General features: G+C 33.9%; 1 protein-coding gene across 2 annotated transcripts; it reads left to right on the forward strand.

Annotated features, from left to right (window-relative positions):
• On the forward strand, positions 1-27,951 carry DCUN1D5 (defective in cullin neddylation 1 domain containing 5; the record flags this gene model as incomplete). Of its 2 annotated transcripts, XM_080698053.1 has the most annotated exons (8): positions 1-86; positions 2,145-2,236; positions 8,660-8,730; positions 9,128-9,219; positions 23,410-23,518; positions 23,606-23,710; positions 25,663-25,765; positions 27,823-27,893. In XM_080698053.1, the coding sequence occupies 8 exons, from the start codon at positions 1-3 to the stop codon at positions 27,876-27,878; spliced, it is 714 nt and encodes a 237-aa protein (XP_080554179.1). The 2 variants fall into 2 exon arrangements, with proteins under 2 accessions (XP_080554179.1, XP_080554180.1); XM_080698054.1 differs by lacking the exon at positions 25,663-25,765 and having other exon boundaries at positions 27,823-27,951.

The raw sequence follows: 27,951 nt of genomic DNA on the forward strand, positions 1-27,951 counted from the left end.
ATGCCAGTGAAGAAGAAGAGAAAATCCTCAGGGGTAGCAGCGCCGGTAGCGGAAGACGGAGGCCTCAAAAAGTGTAAAATCTCCAGGTACCACTTCCCTCACCTTTCAGTTTTTCCTTTCCGCCTTTGCAGGACAGCTGGAGGAGAAGGAGTCGGGCCCAGGCCGGTCTCCCGGGCTCAAGTTGGAGAGAGGTGAGAGAGACCCCAATACATCAAACTAGGCGGTAGGTGTAAAACACAGTCTCCGCCCTGGACCCGACCTCGTGTTCGCCTGTGTGCGTGAGATCGGGGCTTATGGGGGGACCCCAGCGTCGCTCCACTGTGGAAGGAACGAATCCAAAAGGGTGGGGAAATAGACATATGTAAATTGTGTTCTGTTCTCCCCCCGCCCCCATCTTCTACCCTCTTTAATTTTTTTTTCAAACCTTTAAAGGTCACAGCTGGAATTCCTTTGTAGTGTAAAGAAAGGAACCAAGTATAAGGAATCTTGACCACACTGCCTTGGGACTGAAGAAAGGAAAACTGTGCTGTAATTAGCCCCCGGAATTAGTGTTTGGAGTGGCCTAACCTGGAAGATCCCAGCAGGAGACCTTTTAAATAGCCAGAGCCCCATTTTCTGGAAGTATAATGCTTCCACCTATGCCAATTCCCTGTGTGCGGAGTTGGAAAGTGCCTTCATGCTTTTTGTTTTCTAGCATTCAGCAGGATTTAGCTCTCAGTGTTTATAATCATTATTTGGGAGCTATTTTACTCTATTAGAGGGGGGAAAAAAAGGAGAACTATAGATATAAATCTTTAACCCTCTTGTATATCATTCAGGCGTCACAGAAATACTGACTGCTGCAGAAAGCCATTATAGTTGTGAGAAGTAGGTTTGGGGCCTTTCCCCCCACCTTCTTCAGTGTCTTTGTATAAATAGTTGCCACTTGATGCGAAGACTTCTGATGCTACCATTAAAACACGATAGTGGCCAGCCTTATAAGGAGGAAGTAATAATAGAGCTCTTTTAAAAGCTCTGATTAAAATGTGAGGGAGGTGACTGGTATAGTCTGCATCTTCCTTTTTGTAATTCCCTTTTTTCCTTAGTTACTGTATTTTGGCAAAGGGGCCTAAGGAACATTTCTTGGGCTGTTAATGTCTTTTACCACTTGGTAGCTAAAATTAGAATTTGACATGGTTACTTTACTAGCTCACACTTCTGTGAAACATAGTCAAATTAGCTTTTATTACAGTAACTTGTGGCAATTTTAAGGGTATATAATGTATCAAAATTACTTAAATTGAACACATTAAAATAGCTGAGCAGACAGTAGCAGGACTTCCTGATACTTTGTTTTATCAATTTAAAGTTTTAAGTATAGTATTTTAATTTTATATCACATTTCTGGATTGTAGAAGTTCCAGTGTTCCTATATTATTATGGTGGTGCAAGTTAGTTACTTAAGAAAAGGTTCTCTGAAGTCCACTAAATCCTAGAGGCCATTTTTTAATTTACCAACTTTTAGTGATTTTATTAAGGTAAAAAAACCAAAATCTTTGATTAAGTAGCTTTGGCCCATTTATTTAGGCTATTTTTAGTTATTCATTTCTTTTTTAATTGGGATTTGTGGGGTTTTTTTTCTTGTGGACTTTAATATGCCCTTAGGTCCTGAGTCATCATTTATCTTTAAAAATCTAAGTTTGGTAGGTGATATCTAAGCAACTCTTAATGTGTCATTTTATTTTGAAATATTAAGCATCAAATAAAATAAACTTAAATATTAAGATTGTTTTAAAATATATATTTGTTATGCACAAATACAATTTCCATGCAGATCAGTAACAGGATCACAAAAAAGACTTATTTTCTCAGTTCTCCTACATTGAGATTTAGGTTGGACTTCTGTGTAATTTTGAAATCTGGGGAAATAATTTTAATTGATGCTTTTGAAATTTGATCATGCAAAGTAGCATTTGGTTTTTGTTAGCCAGAAATTCTTATGTATAGACTACTGTTTCATTTGCAAATACTTCATTTTTTCCTGTAATACCAACTTTAGAAGAAAAACTTTGTACAATTCAAATTGAAGTAGTTCTAATTGAACTTAGTTTTTCACTAAGAGTTGAGACTTGATAAAAATCTTAGGCATTTGTGTGTTTTCTAAGCTATTGCAGATCCCAACCCCCTGCTAGACTAATAAGTGGAGAGGAACATTTTTCAAGCAAGAAGTGCCTGGCTTGGTTTTATGAGTATGCAGGTAATGAAATTAATGTAAGAAGATATCAGTCATATGCTTTAAAAAGTTTTTTTTTCTTTTGTTTTATTCACTTAACAAATTATTTGTTGCAGGCCTGCTATGTTTTAGTGCTGCATGCTGGGATCAGAGTCAAGACTAAGGACTAAGACTTAAGAATTTGGTACCATTTCAGGCTGATATTTCTTTAAACCTATTAAGTTTATAGGAAAGAATAAACTCATTTACTATTTATGTTTAAACACAAATAGACTCACTTATGTTTGTGAACTAGAAACTAACATTTTCTGAAACTTTTGGGGGAGCATAGAAGATTTAAAACAGATACAGAGCTGGGCGGTACACGCTTGTAATCCCAGCACTTGGGAGGCTGAGATAGGAGGATTGCACAGGTTTGAAGCCAGCCTCAGCTACTTAGTGAGGCTCTCAGCAACTTAGTGAGACCCTGTTTCCAAATAAAGTATAATAATCTGGGAGTATAGCATGGAGGTAGAAAAGCCCCTGGGTTCCACCCCCAGTACCAATAATAATAATAATACTCAGATACATCATTGTATAACACATTTACCTTTAGTAATTATTTAGCCATTTCTACTAAAATGCAACAATAACTAAGAATATATATATGAATAAATGTGGTAAATACCATATTAGAAAGACATAGGTGAAAATTCATAGAAAGTATTGTCAGGGTAACTTTCTTGAAGGAGCTAATCTCAGGGTAGATAAGATAATCTCAGGGATAGGCCCAGGGTGATCCTTATAGCATAGAGCTAAAAGTCAGTCAGCCAGAAGTGAAGCTGAAGAGTTAAGCAAATACATTTCTTTCCCGTAAAATAGTGGGTTTTTTTGGTAGTTATTAATTTTTCAGCTTTTTTGTTTTTTCCTTTTCCCTTTTCTTAACCTATTTCCTTGCTTCTTTTTTTTCTTCCTTTATTATTTATTATACTTTCTTCTTTAAAGTATTTGTTTTAAAGTATATATGTAGTTATTGCCTTGTATTTAGTGCTGATCCTTGTTAAAATCTAAAGTATAGCCGGGCGTGGTGGCGCATGCTTGTAATCCCCGCGCTTGGGAGGCAGAGACAGGAGGATTGCGCAGGTTCGAAGCCAGCCGCGCGCGCTGGCTTAGGAGACCCTGTTTCCAAATATAAAATGTAAAAAGAGGTCTGGGAGTGTAGCCCGGAGGTAGAAGGGCTTCCAGGAACCCCAGTACCACCAAAAAATAAAAAAATAAAAAAATAAAAAATCTAAAGTATATTCTGAAATTGAAGTAAAGTTTAGGCTCTTTTCATGGAAAGTGAGACTGTTTTGAAAAGGAGCAACAACTTTACTGTTGGGATCAGCTGAGTGATCCCAAAAGTATAATTTAAAAATTGTTTAGTATCAGAACAGACTCTTTCTAGACCAGGAAAAAAAAAGCTATTACTGGCATCCCAAGACAACCACTAACCCAAATTAAATTAAGAAAATTCATTTTCTTGCTGACCTCCATTTAAGATGTTGACCCATTATTCAAAATGCCAGTTTTACTGGTATGCATGACATAACATCAAAAGGCCACTTATCTTATTTTGCTTATAAAGTTTACTAGATACCATAAAAATAATTAGTACATCTTTCTTTCATGTTTGCATTTTTTACCTCATCCTGGAACTTTTCTGGGTATTATAAGATTCTAATTAGATATTTATTTCCTATGTTGGCATTTTTTAAGTGCTGGCATAATGATTGCTTATATTTCAGAAATGAGACTATTATGTTAAGGATGTCATTTTTCCTTATGACCATTCTGTTAAATAGGTGATGTTATCCTACATTTTAGTTTTTATTTTTGTTTTATTATTATTATTTATTTTTGTAGTACTGAGGATTTAATTCAGGGACATTCTACCACCAAGTTATACCTCAGCTCTTTTTATTTTTTGTTTCTGAAACAGTCTTGCTATGTTGCTAAGGCTGTCCTTGAACCTGTGATCCTCCTGTCTTAGCCTCCCAAGTATTGGGATTCTGGTATGTTCCACTATGCCTGGCATAATCCTCATTTTATCATTGAGAAAACTGAGGCTTAGATTAAGTAATTTGTCCAAGATAATACAGTGACAAGAGCCAGAATTCAAATCCCAGTTATTTGTGACCCTAGAGACCATGCTTTTAACTATTGTCATATGTTATTTATTTTTTAATTTAAATGTGCACCTGATTATGTACATAGCAGCTGATTCTTGTTTTTACAAAAATTATTAGTGAGTACACTTGAGGTTAATTTATCTTCTGTCTATTCAGTGAGTCATTCAGTTAATATTGAGCACTTGTTTGTGAGTCTGGCCAAGGGCTGAGTGCTGGGGATGTAATAGTGAACTAGTCAGACATGATCCCTCTGCCCTCAAGGTACTTGGCTTCTAGTGTGGAAGACTAACAACTATGTAAGCAAGGTAATTACAGATTGTGAGGGATTAGGCTGGAAATACATATGGGGAGGTTCAGAAATAGAGTAAGGAAGGGTTGGATAGATTTTCAAATATAGTGATTAGGGAAGACTTCTCTGTGGATAGGGAAGAACCAGTTGTTTGCCAAATAAACAGTAACTGTTCTGTGTTTAAATGACCATATTCCTCATTAAAAATTAAGACAGTAGTTGTGCCTACTTAGAATAATATATGTAAGCTGGGCATGGGCACACCTTTAATCCCAGTATTTGGGAGGCTGAGACAGGAGAATTGTAGATTCAAGGATAGCCTCAGTAACTTAGTGAAATGCTTAGTAACCTAGTGAGACTGTTTCAAAACAAAACAAAAAAAGACTGCTCTCATGTAGCTCATGGTAAAGTTGCTGTATCACTGAGCACATTTTTGTTTTGTCCTCAGCATCTATTTTGGATAGCATGGTATTAGACCTTGCAGATATAGCTGGAAACATTTCTTGATGGTTATATGAAAATCAAAAAGTTAATGGTGTTTTTCTTTTTATTTTGAAAGTATCACAGAACAAGAATTCAGAAATACATGTGTTCTTCAATTCGTGTAGGATTAATTCCATGACAACCTCACCTCTACCATAATTAACAAAATCTAAGAGTATTCAAATTTCTTATATAGAATGGGGTAATATTGCATGTAACCTATACACATATCCTGTCGACTTTACTCTCTAGATTGTTTAAATTATGTAAATAACTGAATAATAACAAGGGGAAAAGTATATACATTCAGTACAGATGGAATTTTTTTTCCTCTTAGTACTTTTGATCTACAGTTGGTTGAATTCATGGATGTGGAAAACCATGAAAATGGAAGGCCAATTTTATACTGGATCTATGGTAAACAAAAGCATAGAAAGTGAAAGAATCTTAAGTCCTGTAAAGAACTGAAAAATAAGGTTAGGAAAAAAATAGGACTAGAATTACATAGTTTAATATAGTAACCACCTAATAGAGTATATCCATAAACTAAATCATTTCCATGGCTTCTTAAATTGAGTGGAAACCAAGTTGCCTGAGTTAGTTAAATTCAGCTTTAGACGTTTTATGCAGAGAGTATTCTTTTTGGAAGGGTATGATTTTAATAGTATAATTAACATTGTGCCATCAGAGAAAGAACATTAGTACAGGCCTTGCTTTAGGGTCAGATCTGTGAATATTTACATTGCTCTGAGAAAGCTACTTAACATTTATAGACCTCCTCTAATAAAAAAAATTTAACTTGACTCTCATCAAATTTTAATCACTAATAAATGCCCCAGTTTCTAGGGCCCTACATTTTCTAACATAACTAACTGACTTTCCCGTGACATAACTCTTCAGCTATTATAAAAAAAAAAAAAAAAAACATATTCCTATTGTGGCTTTAAAAACCACTAACCACTATGCTTTCTTCCATTAAGATTTTTTAAGTTTTGCTTTCTTTCAGTAATATATAAAAATACATACTAAGATATATATACATATATATATATATAATATATATATATATATTTTTAATACAGTGACATGGATTGAATCCAGGGCTTCCACATCTCTAGGCAAGCACTTTACTGCCTAGGTACATCCCCAGACCTTTTTATTTTGAGATAGATTCACTGAGTTGTCCAGGCTGGCCTCAAACTGGCCTTACTCCTGCCTTAGCCTCTAGAGTAGCTATCACATCTGGCCTCAGTTGTCTTTTAAATAGCTGTATTATATGTATATAGTTTTTGTTTATTTATTTTGGTGCTGGGGGTTAAGCCCAGGGCCTTGCACATCTTCTACCACTGAGCCACGCCCTCAAACCTTTATGTATGCTTTTAAATAGCAAATTTAATATATTCTAATTAAAACAATTTTCTACATCTGTAATACTAGAAAGTGAAAGTCTCCTATAATTACTATCTCCTCCTTATAACACCTCAGTGTACTGTTAGTACTTATTCAAACTTAATGATACCACCTTGTACAAAAAAAAGCTTAAAATTAAGGTTTTGGTTTCAGATCACATATTCACATCATCTTGGCAGCCTTGATCTCATCACAGGCAGCTGAAAGCATTGGCTATGTAGTGTGAAAGGCTACTTTTTTTTCTTTTTCAGTACTGGGGATGGAACCCAGGGGCATCCCACCTCTGAGTTACACTCCCAGTCCTATTTTTTTCCTTTATTTTGAAACAGGGTCTCTCTAGTTTTAGAGGGCCTCACTAAGTAGCTGAGGATGGCGAAGACCTACTATTCTCCTGTCCCAGCCTCCCTAGTACTGGGATTACAAGCATGGGCCACCATGCCCAGCTCGGCTAGCTAGCTACATTCTTCTGTTAAGAAAAACTATATGTCCTTATCTTCATACTATACTTGTAATGTAATAATGGTACTGTAAAATCCATCTGAGCTGACTTGGTCTTATCTATGACTTACAAAGCTGAAGTCTTTTTATCCCTTGAGAAAGATAATGTACATGATATACGTTCACAAACATATCAGAATCAGTCACTAAGCCAAACATGAGGAGGAGGAAAGAGGGAGGGAATGGAGAGGGAATTGGGTAAGTGCTAAGTGAGTGATATGTGCATGTATGCTTTACCATCTTTTACCCCATCAAGATGTATGACTACAATGCACCAGTAAACAAATTTTAAAAAGAAAACTAGAGGCTTCTCTTGACTAACTTAATAGTAATATTTCAAGATTAATTCCAGTACTTGGGAGGCTGAGACAGGAAAATCTCAGGTTCGAGGCTAATCTCAGCTACTTAGTGAGGCCCTCCACAAGTAGTGAGACCCTGTTTCAAAAATAAAGAATGAGTCAGGTGTGATGACTTATGCTTGTAATCCCAGCATTCTGCCGGTGGAGACCAGAGGATTGCGATTTGCAGACAGCCTCAGCTACTTAGTGAGGCCCCTTGCAATTCAGTGGGACTCTGTTTCAAAACTAAAGAATAAAAATTAGGGCTATGGGTGTCACTCAGAGGTAGACTGTCCCTGGGTTCCATCTCCAGTACCGCAAAATAAATAACTAAATTAATTAATTAAAAAAATAAAGACAGAATGAAATACGGCTTGGGGTGTAACTTGGAGGTTGAATGCCCCTGGTTTCAACCCCTCCCCGTTCCACAAAATGACTCTGTTTTTATAATAGTAAATACAATTCTATCATGGTATTTCATATAAGATTTTTTTTTTTAATCTGGCTCAGTCACAAAGGAGACCTAGCTGACATAATTGCTTTATTGCAAGCCTGATAAAAAATATGAGAATTCATGTACTGTTTTACATTCTGTAATAGAGAATGAAGAAAGAAATAAGGTAATTATTAAATTTTGGACTTAGATGGACATAAGCTACTTCTGTTTCTACGTTAACTAATGCCTTGTTTAGGACCAATTCTGGAAGTGAATGTAGTGATTTTCATGAGTCATTTTTATAATATATGTATTTTTCAAGAATTAAATTATATTTAAGAATATTTACAAAAGATAATGATACTTTTAGTAAGAAATATTCTCTGATTATATTAAACTATGTTATTTACAAAAGGTAATGATACTTTGTTTTAATAAGAAATATTTTCTGATTGTTGTATTAAACTATGTTGTTGCTGACAAATCCTAGATTAAGAAACTTCACTTTTGTTTCTTTAAATTCTTTCAATAGCAAATATTTACTCAGTAGGCTCTCAGTAAAATTTTTATAATACACAAGTTCAAATTTTTGTGCATATTATGATAGTAAGGGAGCATTTCTTTACTGCTTTTAAAAGTTTCTTATTATAATGTGTTTAAAGAATACTTCAAACCTTGTAATTCTAAATCCTATAGCAAATAATTATATATTATTGAGGCCATGCCAAAATTCTAATTTAGTTTTGTGTGAACTATATATTTATAAATACTTTTAGCAGAATGGCTTGTTTTATGCTGATAATAAATAATAATAAAATCTATACATTATTTTTGTTTTTCAAGGTCCTGATGAAGTTGTAGGCCCAGAAGGAATGGAAAAATTTTGTGAAGACATTGGTGTCGAACCTGAAAATGTATGTTTTATTTCAAAGTAGAATACAATATAAGTGGGGTATAATATTCATAAATTTTTAAAAATGGAGACTATATTTTTATATGAAGGTTTTGTTTCTTCATGTTGTAAATTTGTGCTTGGGGCATTTTTAATCAGTTTAAGCTGGAAAAATTGTTCTGATGATACAGATATCATTTGTAATAGTGTGAGATTCTACCTTCATAAATTATTAGAACATTATACTTTTAAGAAATTGGCACATCTCAATTTCTTTATAGTTAATAATTCAAGAGGCTATAGTCTTTAATAGTTTGAAGTATAGAAATAGTTGTATAAAAATGCTCTCCATGGTAAATGTAGATAAAATTATTTCTATGCTGACTTCTCCCCTATCCTTTATGTTCTGTTCTTTCCAGATTATTATGTTAGTTTTAGCGTGGAAATTGGAGGCTGAAAGCATGGGATTTTTTACCAAGGAAGAATGGTTAAAGGGAATGACTTCATTACAGTAAGAAATTTCTTTAAAAAACAAATTTGATGGCCTATTTGAATCTTAATATTTTGTGCTTCATAATTTTCAGGAATAGGGTTTTAACTTTCAATAATCAAATTGGTTTTTTCTATAACAATCAGTTTGAGGATTGACAAAAATATATCCTGGTTTTAGCAAGTAAATATTACCCACTTTTCATATTGTTTAAGAAAGAACTTCAGTACAATTGTTTTAAATTCATTGATTCTCTTGTTGAATGAATTAAAAGTCTGTGGTCAAAGTATTATATGTACACCAGCTGTTTGACTAACAGAGACTTTTCCATTCTGAATATAGAGCTCTGCTATATGAGGAATTTGTTCATTGCGCAGTCCTAGGCTTTAGGGCCTCCTCACTCTTCCCTTTAATAAACTTGAAGATAGAATTACATGATACGTATATTTTAATTATGTGATAACTCACATGATACTTTTATGATTGTTGCTTTGTTTTGTTTTACTACATGAATCTCATGTGGGAATGTATGGCTCCCGTGAAGTTTTAGTCATTTTATTGACATATAGTTTAAGTTACTGTCTTTGAATATTTTTAATAAATTACAGAATTACTTGTTTATAAAAATCTTGATTTTGGCCAGGCGTGGTGGCGCACGCTTGTAATCCCCGCGCTTGGGAGGCAGAGACAGGAGGATCGCACATGTTCGAAGCCAGCCACGTGCGCTGGCTTAGGAGACCCTGTTTCCAAATAAAAAAATCTAAAAATAGGTCTGGGAGTGTAGCCCAGAGGTAGAAGGGCTTCCAGGAACCCCAGTACCAACAAAAAATAAATAAATAAATAAATAAATAAAATAAATAAAAATAAAAATCTTGATTTTGGCTTTGCAGAGTAAAGTGTATTCAATTTCAGAATCAGCCAGGTGTGGTTGTGCATGCTTGTAATCCCAGTGCTTGGGAGGCTGAGACAGGAGAATTGCACAAGTTCGAAGCCAGCCTCAGCTACTTAGGCTCTCAGCAACTTAGTGAGACCCTGTTTCCAAATCAAATATAAAACAAGGTCTGGAATTAGAGCCCAGAGGTAGAAGAGCCCCTGCGGTTTTACCCCCAGTACCCCCCCCCACACACACACACATGCCCTTTAATTTCAGAATCAATTAGATATTTTGTGCTCATTTTATATGTCATATTTCTAATGCTTATTCAAAAATAGGAATTCATTAATTCATAATGATTATAAGGCAGAAACAGAATTTTGTTTGTGCTTTTATTAAGACACTTATTCTTAAAAGTATATTTGATTATATAACAGTTAAGCTTTTATATTTGAATTTTCAGTGTTGAATTTTGTAATTTTCTTTTTATAAAAGCATTATCATAGATATTTTATAATTTTTCTTGGGTAAAAGCTTTTTCTCATGAATCAAAACATAAATTCTTAAAGAGATTATTTATAATTAAGAAGTCTGAGACTCAAAGATATTGAGAAAATATTTTGCAAAGTTCATGCAGTTCCTTAAAAGCAGAGTTGGAATCTAGTATATAAATTTTCTGGTTATCAGTCTATTGTGTGATACTTTGTATTATGTTGCTTTCATATATAATTTTTTTTTTTTTTTTTTGAACTGGGGATTGAACCCAGGGGTATTCTACATCCAAGCTATATACCCTTCACCTTATGTATCTTTCTTTCTCTTTCTTTCTTTCTTTCTTTCTTTCTTTCTTTCTTTCTTTCTTTCTTTCTTTCTTTCTTTCTTTCTTTCTTTCTTTGTGGTGCTGGGGATTGAACTCAGGTGCATTCTACCGCCAATCTACACTCCCAGCCCTGAAACGGTCTCACTAAGTTGTGGAGGGCCTAATGAAATAGCTGAGGCTGGCCGCGAACCCTGATCCTCCTGTCTCAGCTACCCAAGTACTGGGATTACAAGCATGTACCACCACAACTGGCTTTATTTTCTTATTTTAGGGTCTTACTATATGGTAAAGAGCCTCACTAAGTAGTTGAGGCTGATTGAAATCCTCCTGTCTCAGCCTCCCAAGTATTGGAATTCCAAACATGTATTATCACACCCAGCTAAAGTAGACGTGTGTGTGTGTGTGTGTGTGTGTGTGTGTGTGTGTGTGTGTGTGTGTGTGTTTTACTGGGGATTGAACATAGGGGCATTCTATCTCTAAGCTTCACCCCAGCCCTATTTTTTTCTTTTTTTTGGATCTCACTAAGTTGTATAAATTAGATTTTTGATGGAGGGCCATTACTAACTTTTTAAATAAAAGTATTTGCAACCAAGACTGAATTCTGTCAATTCTGAAATTCTTTAGGCTATTTTCTTTCATAAAATTAACTTTTTAGAGAAAGATTAAATAATATAAACAAAGAGATACATAGAATATAAAGTAGCTCTTTCACAACCCAGTCAGTAACATGGCTTATTATTAAAACATTGTATTTGACATTATAAGTGCTTTTTGTATTAACTGTTGTTTTGATCTCCTTTTTAGAATATCTCAGCTAATAAGCGGCTTTGTGTTTATAAACCAGAAAGTTCCATGTTGTTTGTTTTGCATAAACTGATATAAGGACTGTAATAAACATGTGTAAATAAAACTTCTCTAATATTTACTCCTGAATAATTAGTGTATGGTCTTGAGTACAAGAACAGAAATTGACTAGCCCTTGAGCATGGATTTTATTAGCATTATGTTTTCTTTAGGAAGTTCAAAGGCTATGCAAAATAAAAGAAATTAATAAGTTTTAAAGTTTGCCCCAGAAATTTTATCTTTCGCTTATTTTTAACCTTTGCCCATCTGCCTAGAACCATAGAGCCTAGAAGCTACACAAAGCATTTTTGGTTGGGAAAATGGTTGTTTTTTCCCCATGATCTAAATTGCTCTGTAAAATACAAAGTTTCTTCCTTGACTTATCCATTTCTTATTACTCCCTAAATCTTCTGAAAAACTTGCTAGAAAGAAAATAGCTTGGAATACAAAATAAGACAGATAAAGTAATCTATGTGTCTTATTTAAGCAATTATTGTTGTTTACTTAGATTAATATAATAAAATTTTAAAATGTGAAAGTTTATAGCCCAATTCCCTGTGTATATTTTTAGAATTTAATTTTATGTAAGGCATCTGATTTGTTGATCTTTAAGTCATCTTAAGATAGTTATTAGTTGTTTTAATTAATTAGTTTTAACTAAAATCTGTAAAATATTAGTAGAACTATGCTAGAGAATAGAAAGAGTCTGGTAGTTAAAACATAAACTGGTCAAGGATAGTGAGCTATAATAATTATGGTTTACTATAATTTATATTGTGTAATGCTTTATAGTTTCAGAAGACTTCATATTCATTTAGGTTTATTTATACACTTTCTAAAAACAAATTGGCTTTCCATTTTGTGCGAGGAAATTTGCATTTGAATTTATATATAATTGGACTAGGTTGCCTGTTTTGTAAGTTTCAGAGAATGAAATTACCATGTGCTTTCCACATATGTATTAAATAAGTACTGTCACTTACCTGAAAGTGATCATAGTGAGGCATAAGACACAGCTCTGACCCTTTTTTTAGATATAATAGGGCACTAAAGATATTACAGTATTATAACTAAATCCAGACAGCATGACAGTGTTTGAGTAAAAGTGCAAAATGCTAAGAAAGCAAAGATAATAGTTAACTTCAATTGAGTTAGATAAGGAAATCTTTATAGATGTGGAATTTGAATTGGAACTTTTAGGAGTAATTAGGATTTTGATGGTTGTTGATATGGGAAAATGTTTCAAAAGAAAGAAATTATAAGCATAGCCCTGAACAAAAGCATGCATTTGAAGCAAATAATTTGGTTAGAATCATGAAGTAGATAAAGTTGCAAATAATGGATTTTAAATTGTAGATAATTGTGATAATTATTGCATTGTAGAGGGTGTTAGTTAAATGCTGAAGTTTAAACCCCATGTTATAGATATTGGGAAATAATCAGAGTTTTAATCACTGGAATCATCATTTATTGGATAGTTTTACCAAGCAGGTACTGTTTGTTCTTTTTATTTTTTTGGTGGCTCTGGATACTGAACCCAGGGTCTTGCCATATGCTAGGCAAGCACTTTGCTACTGAATTACATCCTGGCCCTTTTTATTTTGATATAGGATCTCACTGAGTTACCCAGGCTGGATTCAAACTTGCCATCTTCCTGCCTGGGATTACAGGTGTGTGTCACCATACCAGCTAGAAATTGTTCTTAATGTTTTAAAGTCTAAGACTTTATTGAGACTTAAGAAAACTGTGTACTATGTCTCCATTAAGGTGTGCATGTACTGTCACAGTCACACAAAATTTTACCTAATTTTTTAGGAGTTTATGGATCTTTGTCTTCCCCCATCTATAGATTCAGAGTTCCAAGAATACTTGGACATTTTTGTTCTGGAATACTCTACCGGAATAGAGAATTTTCTCATGTATTCAGGCTAAAAGTTTGGTGTTGGAACAAGGTAGAGTATCATGCTGGTGGAGAAAACAGCCTTTGAAGTCTTTGAAGAGGACTGTATTTGTGATAATGAAATAAAGAGGCAATAGGATAGTATCTGACTACAGTGATGGTAACTAAGTTACCTGGCGGGTATTCTTCATATTGAGCCCTGGATTTTGAAGATTAAAGGGAATCACCTGGCTTGACTTTTCTTTAAGAAAGAAGAGAACGGGAAATATTTATTCAGTTGTTTAGTAGAAGTTGGGTAGATGGGATGCTGGAGTAGATAGTGTATGTGACTACCATTCTGTTGGTATTTTGAACCCAATTACTACCTAGTTAGCATCTCTCCTTGGTTGTTTCCCTCGGGTCATCATGGCAGTTTTAAGATGTCACATTTTCACATGACCCTGTAGATTACTGTTGTAGTTGAAACCTGATTTAAAGAAAGCTCCTCATTTTTAATGAAGTAGAAATTCCTCCTTTGGTGATCAGAAGTCTAGTAACACCCAGTAAAATAATTTACAAGTTCTAATGTTGAAATTTTAACCCATTGTGTTCACGTTCTGATTGCCATTGGTATTCTAATTGCCATCTCCTCTCCATATCACTTGGAGAGGATAGTGATACCATATCATGCAAGTGTTCTTAAACATTTCTGTTGATAAAGTCTCTTGCTTCCCATAACTTACTGGTTAGGTATACTTTTTATTTGTTTTTGTAGAGGGAATATTTTTTCTAAATTTTTAAGTTCTGATCTGTTGGCATTGATAACTATTCTGAGTTTATTTGGGGACTAATAAAGAATTGTATTGGTGACTAGTTGGTGACTACTTGGCTGTGTTCATTGATTTGCTAGGTCCCTTCACTGTCTTTGTTGATAACAGTAATAAATGTGGAGGTTTGTGCTCTTCTTTTTTTTGTTTTCATTCTCTAGAAAGCATTGTTAATTCCATTGAATTCTTTCTCTTCTAAGGATTTATAGTAGACCATTGGGACTTGTAGGTCATAGTTTAGACAAGAAAGTGTATTGTAGGTGTTTTTAATCTATTTTGCCTTAAAAGGAGTATATTAAGCTAAGAATATGCGTGTGTGTGTGTGTGTGTGTGTGTGTGTGTGTGTGTGTGTTTTATACTGGGGATTGAGTTCAGGGGTATTCTGTCTCTGAGCTACACCCCTAACCCTATTTTATTTTTTTTATTTTGAAACAGAGTTCCACTAAGTTGCAGACATCCTCACTAAGTGGGGCTGGCCGAGAATCTGTAATTTTTCTTTTTCAGCCAGTACAGATGTATACAACCACTCTCTGGCTTTGGGTTAAGCATTTAACACATGTATTCCCACTTATTCTTTGTGGTTATCATATGAAATTATTATTGCCACCATTTTTTAAGTGAGGAAACAGGCTGACAAAGGTTAAATTACTAACTTGCTTAGAGCCCAAAGTCTGAACATTAAGAAGTTGGAATTTTAACCAAAGGCTCTTTGACTTGAATCTTTGTTCTCTCCATCTTATCTCTGTTTTAAAGCTTGTTCAGATCACATAAGTAATGCTGTACCTGTGGGATGTAAAGTATTTAGAAAAGATTATAATTCCTTGAGTTATCTCTTTAGTAACTTAACTGGGTCACTTACTGTGTGCCCTATGATTTTGTTTGATCTATACTTTTCCATTCACTTTCCTCCAAGTAGAAAGAAATCTTCAAATTTAGTTTTGGTGTGTAATTTTTTGGAGTGTTTCTCTGTGCTAGGGCCTGTGCTACATACGATCAATGATGATTTTCAAACTCTTGATGAGGAAAAGAATAACTTTTGGAATGTCAGAAGGCAAACTATCTTTTTTACCCTCTTGAGTCTGAAGTATACTAAGATATGCTACATGATATTTTGTGTAAAAATAAGAAAAAAAGTGAAGTATTGCTTTAAGCTACAAAGATACAGAAGATAGGTACACACATGTATTTAGATACTTAAAGTGTCAAGTGGTAAATCTGGAAATCTTCAAGATTTCCATCTCTAATTTTCAAATATACTATCATGTTATCAGGAAATTTCTTTTCATTTCCACATGGTAGAAGTTCATGGAATTTTCAACTTTCATTAAAGCTTAATTTTTCACATAACGAATAATTCTTAAACTAACTGAAGCTACTTACTGATATAGTAAGTAAGGCTTTCTAAACAGTAATAAGAATAGGGTTTTTTTTTTTTTTTTTCCCCTGTATGGTATTGTACACTCATTCATGTATAAGGAATTTAGGCCCCTGCCAAATTAGACTTACTCAATTTTTTATTTACATTTTTGGCAACATGGCAGACTAGATGTGCAAAGAAACTATTCTCATGTAAAACACTTAAATGCTGGATAAAATAGAAAAACATTCTGAAAGCATACCTGAGCTTGCCTGTAAGTTAGAGGAAATGATCAGAGGATAGAGATGATGAGAGAGATTGCATAGGGATCTATGGAGCTGGCACTTATCCTAAGGACACCTGCCTATTCCTAGTTACATGCTATTTGATATTAACCTGTTATGCATGTTGATAACGCAACAAATTGGAAGACCCAAGTGGGAATCATATTAAACAAAAACTCCTACATAAAAATATTGAGGACAAATCTACCCACTGTCTTAATTACCTGGACTTTGTTCTGCATATAACTGAAGAAAAAGGGTTTCAATTCAAAAGAATTCTTGTTGTAAATTTTCAGAATTCACTACTTGTATGAGCCAAGCTGAAAATGTATTTTAGTATTTTTCCATGTAATTAGAGGACTCCTCCCATGTTTGTAGTGGTAGCAGTTGTGCAGTATTGGAATGCCTTTAAAATGGAAACCTTAGTTCTTGCAAAAAATGGTTCTATTATCATTAGCTTACAATTAAAATCACTATAAACATTTTAGGAACTCAGTCTTCAGAAATAGACTTTAGAATTAGAACCTGTAAGATTCGTTTTTGAGCTATAATTTAATATAAGATATAGAGCTAAAGAAATTGGGAATGGCCCGAGTTGATCAGATTTTAAATAATTAAATTTCTGAAAATGAAAAACTTTATGGGTAAGATAGGAAATGAATAGATATAGTTGAAGCAAGCTACAATATCTGAGGAAATTAATGCAAAAAGAAGATAAAGAGGAGCCAGATATGGTAGTTTATGATTGTAATCCCAGTACTTGGGAGGCGAGACAGGAGGATCATAGTTCTCGTCCTTAATCGGCCTACTTCAGCTACTTAAGTGAGGCCCTCTGCAACTTAGTGAGACCCTGTTTCAAAATATATATTCTAAAAAAATATATATATACATATATATATATTCTAGGTAAAATTCCTTCATTGAATATGTGGGTTGTAAAATTTTCCCCTTCTGTAATTTTTTATCCTCTTAAAACAGTCTTTTGCAGAACAAATTTTTTAATTTTAAGTCCAGTTTATCAAGTTTTTCCTGTCATGGATTTAACTTTTAACATCAAGTCCAAAAATGTTTTGCCTAGCTCTATATCCTGAGACAGGGACGTTCTACCTCCACACTACACCCCCACCTATTTTTATTTTTTTATTTTTGAAACAAGATCTTGCTAAGTTTCTAAGGTTGGCCTCAAACCTGTGATCCTCCTGTTTAAGCCTCCCAAGTACTAGGATTATAGGTACATACCACTATGCCCAGCTTCTCTTTTGTATTTCTAGAAGACTTGTACTTAATATGTTTTACACTTAAGTTAGTGGTGTATTTCGAATTAAGTTCTGTAAAAGGCATGAAACTCAGGGGTCTTGTGTTTCTTTGTTTAAATATACATTTATTGGTACGTTGTAATCACACATCATAATGAAGTTAAGAATGATAGGGACATTCATAAACACAGCACTCAAGCTTCCCCCAGATCCCACCCAGTCCTTCCCCTTCCTGTACATGGTATTAAGATGGGCATTGATAATTTCATGTATGTACATAGCATCAGTGGAAATGTTTTCTTTATCATTTCTCCTCCCCCTAACTCCCCCCGCCCCATTGTTCCATTGGGCTTTGGATTTCATTGCCTATGGTTGTCACTTGTTTTGGCATCATTTATTCAAAGTGCTCTTTCCTCCATTGAATTGCTTTTGCACTTTGTCTGAAATCAGTCGGATGTATTTATGTAGGTCTATTTTGTGGCTCTTTGTTCTTTCTGTTACATTGTTATGTCTTAAATTTTTACCCAGGACATACAGTCTAAATTACTGTGGCTATATAACCTTAAAATCATATAGACTGGTTCATGTTTTTTTTTTCTTCAAACTTCTTGTAGCTAATTTAGTTTCTTTGATTTTCCATATAAGTTTTAGAATATTCTGTTTTTATCTACAGACATATCTTGCTGATATTTTGGTTAAACTGCTTATGAATTGGGAGCTGATAGCTCTACTATTTACAGTTTTCCAGTATTGAAAGGTAGACATGTCTCAAAAATTTATTGATTTATTTCAGTACTAGAGATCTAACCTAGTACCTCTAGCATGTTAAGTCCTTTACCACTGAGCCACCTCCATCTTCTTAGATGTTTGATTTCTTTCATCAGTCTTGTGTAGTGTTCAGTATACAAGTAATGTACATTTTATGATAAAATATCAATATTTTTAATTTTTGATCTAATTCATTTTTATCCCTGTTATTGCATATTTAATTTCAATGTCTACATGTTCATTGCTAATATATAGAAATGAAATTAATTATTGTATGTTTATCTTGTATCCTGTGGCTTATAGTATTTTTTCTGAGTGTTCTTATCATAAATAGATGTTAAAATTTTTAATGTCTTTTCTGTGTTAAAATAATGTGGTCTTTACTTTCTTTTATAATTTTTACCTGGTGTTAGTATCAAGGTAATGCTGGGAGCATTTATTATTTGAAAAATTGTGCAGAATAGGTTAATTGTATGATAATTGGAGATGTTTTCTCTCTTCTGTTTGCATTTATTGTAAATTTCCCTATCCAAGTGTTCATTAGAGATATTGCTGTTTTTTACCTATATATTAATTTATAGTTTGGTTCCACCGTGATTAGAAAACACCCCCAGTTTTATTCACTTCTTATCTGTTGAGTTTTGCTGGTATGGTGTATTTCAGTTTATGTTCCATGGTGCTTGAAATGTATATATATTGTTACTGAGTAGAGAATTCTGTTCATCTCAACTAGATCCTGTTGGTTTATGGTGTTACTAGATTCTCTATGTTTGATGATACACTATTTTTTCTGTCAACTGGTGAGAGAATGGAGATGAAATCTTCAACTATACTTGTGTATTTCTCTTTTTTTTTTTTTTTTTCCCCAGTACTGGGGATTGAACCCAGGGGAATTCTACCTCTGAGCCCTATTTTTATTTTTATTTTCACTAAGTAGTTGATGGAGTCTGCAAACCACAATCCTGTTTCAGCCTACCAAATGCTGGGATTATACCTGCGCACCACCACTCCTGACTCATTTCTTTCATTTTTTGCTTCACAGTTCTGTAGTTGTTTGGTGCATACTGGATTGTTTAAGAGTATTTAGAATCCCTATGGTATGTTTGCTTGGTAGATTGCCACTATTACCATTATGTAATTATCCTCTCGGTTCTGATCATTTTCTTTGCTCTAAAAGATAAATTAGTTGATATTAATGTAGGTACTCTAAACTCTAAAAGGTATGTTAGCTGATATTAATGTAGGTACTTCTTTCTTTGATTAATGTATCTTTGATTCTCTCATTTTCTAATTCTAACTTTGGACCTACCTGTATTGTTATTTTTAAAGTTAGTTTTTTCAGAACAGCATACACAGGTTATTTTAAAAAAATCTGCTGTCATTCTCCATCTTCTGGATGGTGTATTTAACACACTTACATTTTATGTAATTATTGCTATATGACATATCAATATATGTATTATAGTTGAAAATTTTTCATCTTGTGCTTTCTTATATTTTATATTTCTTTTAGATTTTTCTCATTTGGGGCTGAGATTTCTTTTCTTTTTTTTTTTTTTTTTTACTGTGCTATTTTTTTGGTACTGGGAATTGAACACAAGAATGTTTTACTCTTACTTCTGGGTTACATCCCAGCCCTATTTATTAATTTTGAAATAAGGTCTTCCTAGGTTGCTGGAGGCCCTGAAGCTGGCCTTCCTTTCTCAGCTCACAAGTGCTGGAATTACAGGAATGTGCCACCACATCCAGCAAAACACTGTGTACTTAATTGCTTGTAGAAACATTTTTATGTTAACTCCTTTAAAATCTACGTCAGAAAATTCTGAACATCTCTGCCATTTTTTTGTTTGCATGTATTGATTGTATTAATAAAATTTATATCTTCATAGTCTGTACATCCATAGCTGCCCTATTGCTTTAACTGTTGAGTTATTAATTTTGTCTTTTATGTGAAGTCTTGGTTCTTGGTATAAGTGACTTCTTTTATTGAAACCTGGGCATTTTGGATATTGTGTTAGGAAACTCTGGGTCTTACTAAACTTTTCTGTTTTAACTAGCTTTCATTAATCCCATTCTGGTAGGAGAAGTAGAGACTGTGCCCCTTTACATCCCAGAGGGATACTCCTTGTTGCTGCTGGTAGGGTGAGAGTTGTGGGTCCCCTTTAGGCTTCCACTGATGCCTTCTTGTCTGAAAGGGGTAAGAGTGCCTTCTTACATAGCCTCCACTGACCTCCCTGGGGTTTTGTCCTTGTTACCACTGATGTTGCAAGCCCTAACTCTTCACAGTGACATCTCTACAACACCCAAAGGCAAAGGAGGACTGACTGCTCCTTATTGCCTGGTGTGAGGAGAACTTTATGTACCCCATGTGGTTTCCACCAGTACTTTAAGAGTTGAGAAAGAGGCCTTGTTTTTATTTCTGGTTAAGGTGGACATGTTATGTCTCCTTTCTCTCTGCACTGGCATTGATGTAGGTTGAACCACAGTTTGTTTTTATGGTATTTGACTAAAGTAGAATATTTAGTTTCTGAAGTTTTCTGTCTTCCTGGGCTGATCTTTTCCTTGTCTTTTGTTTAGAAAAAGATCAAGCTTTTACTGGGACTTTTTTGTTCTGCCCCATTAACAGTTGTGGCTTGCTGGCTGACTTCTTCAGCTCCCAGTTTGAGATATATAAGGCAGAAAGAAAACTTGGGAAAGGGATGGGGGGGTCTTCACAACAAATGTTACATATGTTTCTCTGGTCTTCCAAAGTCCTCTTTTATTTTATATTAAAAAAAGCTTTTGGGTTTTAGTTCTACTGAAGCAAGAATTTGAGGGAGAGAGGCTATAACTGTATGCTTGACTAATCACTAAAATTATGCTGAATTTTTGAAGTATGTTGTTTTGTTTTGTTTTTTGATACTGGGATGAAACCCAGGGGCTGTCTATCCCTGGACTACACTCTCAAACCTATTTTATATTTTATTTGGAAACAGGGTCTCACTAAGTTGCTGAGAGCCTCACTAAGTAGCTGAGGCTGGCTTGGAACCTGTGCGATCCTACTGTCTCAGCCTCCCAAGCACGAGGATTACAAGCATGCTCTACCATGCCCAGCTGAAGTATGTATTTTTTTAAAAAAAGTTTATCATAGCACCTACTAGAGAGAGGTATATTTATTCCATCTTATTTAAATTGGACGTTATTTTTTTATTTTTTTAATTGTAAAACCCATCTTATTCAAGTTAGTGCCTCTTTGTTGTGTATCATTGTGAACTAAACTCTTAAAGAGCATACTTTAAGATATATTCATTTCTCCAGTTACATAAATTTTAGCAGAATGGGTCAAGAGAAACTATAAAGGGTATAAATAAATAATAATAATGCAGATTAGAAAACATTATACACAGTTTAGTCAACATTTCAGTAATACCTGATGTGTGTTGAATCTAATCAGGAACTTCTAAGTCACCAAATCATTTTAAAAGAAAAAAATCTGAATAGTCACATAATCATTAAAAATGTTGATTCAGTAATTAAAAGTCTTTTTTCCTTCAATAAAAGGCCCAGATGGTTTTTCATGAGTTCAGATAAACATTAATTTCACAGTTAAATAAGCTTTTCCTCAAAACTAAAAAAAGGAAATAATCTTCATTTTGCTGAAGTTCATGGATAAACTCGTTACAAAAACTAGCAAGAAGAGTATTAAAAGTGAAATTTATAGTTCAGTCTCACTTAGAAACATAGCAAAAGAAAAATCTAGCAATGTGTAAAACAAATAGCAGGAGTGAATTTGGCTTGTTCTAGATCTGAAAGATTATTACATTAAAGATTTGTCTAAAATATATATAATTTAGTACAACTCTATCACAGACCCTCACATCACAAATTTAAGACAGTGAAAGTCTTAGTTAAATTTGAGAATGTCAGGAGTCTGTATTGCATCATGAGTACTAAAACTACATTTTGAGCAGAATACTATGGGTAATAGCAGACGGCAAATTTGATCAAAGGATGTCAGATGTTCTCTTAGAGGTGGAAAAATATGAGTTAGGTTTTGATGTGTAATATTGTCAGAATGTAGGAGGGAAATAGAGGAAAATTAAAATTAAAATATAAGTATAGTAAGAACATTAGAAGTGGCAGGAAGATCAAGCAGTAGTTTTGTGAGGAATTGTGAAAGCTTTGTCTGCCTTGCTTGTTCTAAATAGTGGAGTTGGCCAACCCAGTCAAAGTTAGAAAAGTTAGTCACAATATTTGAGTGTTCTATCTTTACTTGTTTGCGTTTAATATTATCTTTTGAAATAAAGTGTATAACTATGCTTTTGTATATGTTCCTTACTTGAAGTTAAGGGCTTCTAATGATACTTAACTTTTTTTTTTTTTTACTAAAAATATGAAAATATGAACTTATGGCTGGGCTACTTATTATAATTATTAGTGTCCTCTGTGTTGTATCTTATACTTTTAAAACTACTTATGGCTGCCGGGCGTGGTGGCGCACAATTGTATCCCCACACTTGGGAGGCTGAGACAGGATGATGGCGCAGGTTCGAAGCCAGCCTCAGCTACTTATAGTGAGGCTCTCAGCAACTTAGTGAGACCCTGTTTCCAAATAAAATATAAAATAGGTCTGGGAGTATAGCCCAGAGGTAGAAAGTCTCTAGGTTCCACTCCCAGTACCACCCCCCCCAAAAAAAAAAATAAAACTACTTATGGATAATCTCATTCACCAATCTTTATCTTTTGCTTAAGAATTTATGTGATACAGACCTGATTAATTTCATTTGCTCTGCCTTTCCTTTTTCTTTATATATGATAAAAAAAAAATTCTAACACTTGTGTGTGTGTGTGTGTGTGTGTGTGTGTGTGTGTGTGTGTGTGTGTTACTGGGGTTCCTGGAAACCCTTCTATCTCTGGGCTACACTCCCAGACCTATTTTTATAGTTTTTTAAATTTGGAAACAGGGTCTCTTAAGCCAGCGCGTCTGGCTTCAAACCTGCGTGATCCTCCTGTCTCCACCTCCCAAGTGTGGGAATTACAAGTGGGTGCCACCATGCCTGGCTAGGATGTTTTAATTAAGTTGTTCTTTATTTTTTTCTCAAAGCAAAGGCTTTAAAATGAACTTATGATTGCCAGATTTTCTTTTTATCCCTTTTCCTTTTATTGTATTGGTAGATAAAGGCTAACATGTGTGTTACTCTAAATTTGTGAAAGAATTATAAATTTAAATTAATTTTATAATGCAGTTTTTCTTAATGTATTTCTTTAAACCTTTTAAAATGTTTTAATTTCTTGATTATATAATTTTTTTTTGTTAATTTAAGGTGTGACTGCACAGAAAAGTTACAGAACAAATTTGACTTTTTGCGCTCACAGCTGAATGATATTTCATCGTTTAAGAATATATATAGATATGCCTTTGATTTTGCAAGGGTAAGTGCAGTTTTCATGTTTACTCATTTTAATAGCTTTATATCTTGAGACCAGACTTATGTTTTTTTTTTTCCATTCATATTTTAGGATAAAGATCAGAGAAGCCTCGATATTGATACTGCTAAATCTATGTTAGCTCTTCTACTTGGGAGGACATGGCCACTTTTTTCAGTATTTTACCAGTACCTGGAGGTATGTGTGTATATATGTATATGTCTTATTTTGAAATGTTATTTTAAAGCTTAATCTGATTCAAAATATACTTTTAATTTAGAAGATAAGTTTTTAATACTTGTAAATATTCTACTTGATTATTGAAAACATTTTGTAAAATGTGTATCTGTTGTCATTTTTAGACATAGTTCATGTAATTTAAGATACTTTGTGCATTAGATATTTGGGGAACTAAATGTATCGCTTAGTGCAGCATATACTAGCATGTATTAGGGCCTGGATTCAATCCCCAGTACTACATTAAAAAATAAATAAAAAGATAAAAAGAGACCTCCAAGAATTATATTTTAACATATACATTGCTCATGCAAAATTAGTTTACATTTTGGCAAGAAAGATTGGATGCTAGTATACAAATCTCCAGCTTCTGGGCCTTAGATTGAAATGTCCTCAAGAGAACCTATTGATGTAATCAAACTTTCCTTTTGTACTTTGAATATGAAAATAGAATAAATCTTTACTACTTTATGTTCACAAATATGAAAATGGTTATAATTATGTGCTTGGCTATGGTGATTCTTAGAAGTATTTCTTAGAAGGCATGGTGTGTGTGTGTGTGTGTGTGTGTGTGTGTGTGTGTGTGTGTGTGTGTTTGTGTGTGTGTGTTGTACTGGGGATGGAACCCAGGGGAATTCTAACCTCTGAGATACACCCATAGCCCTATTTTTTAGTCTTTTTTAGTTTTTGAGAATGGGTCTCACTGAGCTGCGAAGGGCTTCGCTAAATAGCTGAGGCTGTCCACGAACTGTGGCTCTCTGGTCTATACTTCTCTAATGCTGGGATTACAAGCATGCGCTACCATTCCCAGCTATGATCCTTTTTACTATTGATTTCTTTATTTAGTTCTGTATCTGTTTTTGTGCCCCCTCCCACCCCACCCCAAGTACTTGGAATTGAACCCAGGGCCTAGGGCACATGTGAGGTAAGGGCTCCACGCTGAGTCTGTTTCTTAAATTGCCCATTCTCTTTTCAATTTAGGATTTCTTAGCCTCAGACCCCTGTGACCTTGGGATTATAGATGTGTACAGATGTGCATTACTGTGCCCAGTTTGTACCTTTTTAATTTTAGAGGGTTTTTTTTCTTTGTATATTTCTTGGCATTTCCTGGATAAACATGATTTTTCTTTTGAAATAATTTCAAAAAGTGGATTGCTTATCATAGCAAATTTTCCAGAGTTGTTTTATTTCAAGCTTAAAATAAGGGGCAGTGGTACTTGTATAAGAGTTTTATACATAGTCTTTAGCTGAGTAAGGTAGAAATTTTTCATGAATGGTATCTATCAGTATCCTATTAGCATTTTTTGGGCAAAATTTAACTGAGTTATAAAAGTACCTCTGGGAAGCTAAGAACAAGTAAGTATTTTTAAATACTTGTTTCTATACAATCTATTTATCATACATTATCTTTTTGAATCCTTATATAACACAATTATGAATTGTTTTATCTCCATTTAGCAGTTGAGGAAATGGTTCTTATTCTTAAATAAATTTCCAAAGATCACTGAATTAAGTGGCAGAGGTGGGTTATGAATCCAAGCCGACAATCTTTCAGTTACTTACTTCCACTAGACCCCACTCTCAAAATGTATAGGGAAGCAGTGCATGGAAACTATACTAGATGTGGAAGGTGTTTTGTATATTGATCTCGAGAGTAGTTACAAGTATATGCAAATATAAAAATTCGTTGAATTTTAATATTACTTTAGTACCCTTGTACTTAGTAATGTTATTCCTCAAAAATGAAAGAAAAAGGAAAAAAATAATATTAACAGGTACATTAATGTTCTTGAGGATTCTCTAAACACAAATAATTAATAGAGGTATAAATGATTTAGGAAAAAAACAAATCACAAAAACATCAAACTCTAATGTCTTTTTGGTAGTTCAAATGTTTGTATCATTTTCCACAGCAATCAAAATATCGTGTTATGAACAAAGATCAATGGTACAATGTATTAGAATTCAGCAGAACAGTCCACGCTGATCTTAGTAACTACGATGAGGATGGTGCTTGTAAGTATATTTCCATGAAAATAAAATTTCTGAAATTCTTAAATGAGAGAACATTTGTGGATCATTAACATAAGGGTTTTAAACATTAAAACAGTAACTTACTATTAAACAGGATATGGGGGAGAAGAGCTTAGACTTAGCAGTATTATAAAATCCATTCTAGTAAATATAATATTTTCCATTCCTCAGTAACTATACATTATGGCTAAATTTAAATGATAATTTCTACATCTAGAAGGTAAAATTCTGCCTTGTTCCTGCTTTTCCTGGGGAAGAAAAATGTAGCCATGATTTAAAAAATGTGAAAGAAAATCAGCAATAATAGGAACAGCTTTAATGTTAATATCATGGTAAATAATGTCAATAACTTTCCTTTGAAAATTATGAACTGATTCTGAGTAAACTGGTAGTGGAATATATATATATATATATATATATATATATATAAATTTTTTTTAAATCCTTCAAGTTGAAGGATTTGTCTGTTCAGTGGAAAGGCCAGAAAGCCACCAAACAAAAGTAATGATTAATTAGGTTAGCTGAATTCATTCTCTAGAACCATAATTAAGTTTTCAGTTTCCACTGTCATTTTAGTTGAACATATTGCTTTCATGTTCAGAAAGGTTACCTGGAAAGATACTTTTCTTATAAACATAAACTAGAAGTATGTATTTCTGTAACATTGAAGAAGTAAGATACTGAAGAAGGGATAATTTTTCTTTCTGTATATATTTTGTTCTTCCTCCATAGGATGGCATAAAACCAAATATTATTTTAAAGAAATAATGCCTCTTTGTGGTATAAATAGGCAACCCAAGGGCTATATATGGCTTGCAGCAGTATATATTCATGTATATTGAACCAACTTTTAAAACTGGAAGTTTGTGTAAAAACACAACTCTTAAATATTTTTTGTAAAACCTGACAAAACTGCACCTGTGTCCTATCATAGGATTCAGAGGTTGCAGTAAGTAGTGGCTTGTGTTGAATTTGCTTCCAGTTGAACAGTGCACCCAGGCTGTTTTCCATGTATCATTGTGTTTGCCCTTTTTTTTTTTTTTAATATATATTAAGTAAGAGAGGGAAAGAGACCACCCCAAGGACCATCCATAATGAGAAAAATAGGACAAATATATTTTCTTGTGATATTTATATTTCTTACATTTAATGGAAAATAAAACACTGATCTCACTTAAATTGCCTTCCTGGCTTCTTTAGCTAAATGTTGTTTGAACCCTCTGCATTATAAAAATATCACTTTTAAGCCAGGCACAGTGGCACACATCTATAATACCAGTACTTGGAAGACTAAAACAAGAGGATTGCTGGTTCAAGGCCAGCCTCAGCAACTTAGCCACCCCTTGTTTCAAAAAGACTGAGCATTTTCAATATGTATGGGAGAGGGGAGTGCACCAAGTGCCATATGTGCATGTATGTCACTATCACTTTGAAGTACATTATTTTGTTAAGAGTACAATGCACAGTAAAGGTATAATAAAAATAAGTAAATAGAACAATTCATTTTAAAAAAGGATTGGGGGATATGGCTAGGAGTTAGACTGTCCCTGGGTTCGGCCCATCACCCCACTCCTCCAAATAAATCTTTTTGAAAATAGTAGTTAGGCATTTATTAAGCATTTGTTTTGTGTTTATTTTTGTGTTACATCTCGTTTGCAGAGTAAAATAAGTCTCTGATATGGCCAATCCCTTTTAACAAGCTTTCATACTTCTTGAGGAGGTAACATACTTCCTTAAACACTTTTTAGATTGTTTAATAGTTAAATGTTAGAATGCTATGAGAGAGATTAGTGTTGACTCAGTTATTGGAGAGTGCTCAGAACTCCTTGAGAAGAAAATTGCTAAGAATACCCATTGTGGAGAGTTCCTTATGTTTTTAAGGGCAAAATAGAAATGGCTAAGAAAGCAAAAAGGAGAGTGGTGGGAAGCAGACACCTGAAGAAAGGAAAGTCAGCCCCCTCATCACAAAGCCTGTGGGGAGTTTGTGTGTAGTTGAAGGGTGTTTATTGAATTATAACAACACTCATTTTTATTTCTAGGGCCTGTTCTTCTTGATGAATTTGTTGAGTGGCAAAAAGTCCGTCAAGCATCATAGCAAGAACTGTTGTGAAGAAAATGCAAACTTTTTGATTCCCACGTGTCTACAAGCTAATGAAATGAGGGGATAA

This window comes from Muscardinus avellanarius (genome assembly GCF_963383645.1).
Source record: "Muscardinus avellanarius genome assembly, chromosome: 1".
Taxonomy (NCBI): Eukaryota; Metazoa; Chordata; class Mammalia; order Rodentia; family Gliridae; genus Muscardinus; species Muscardinus avellanarius.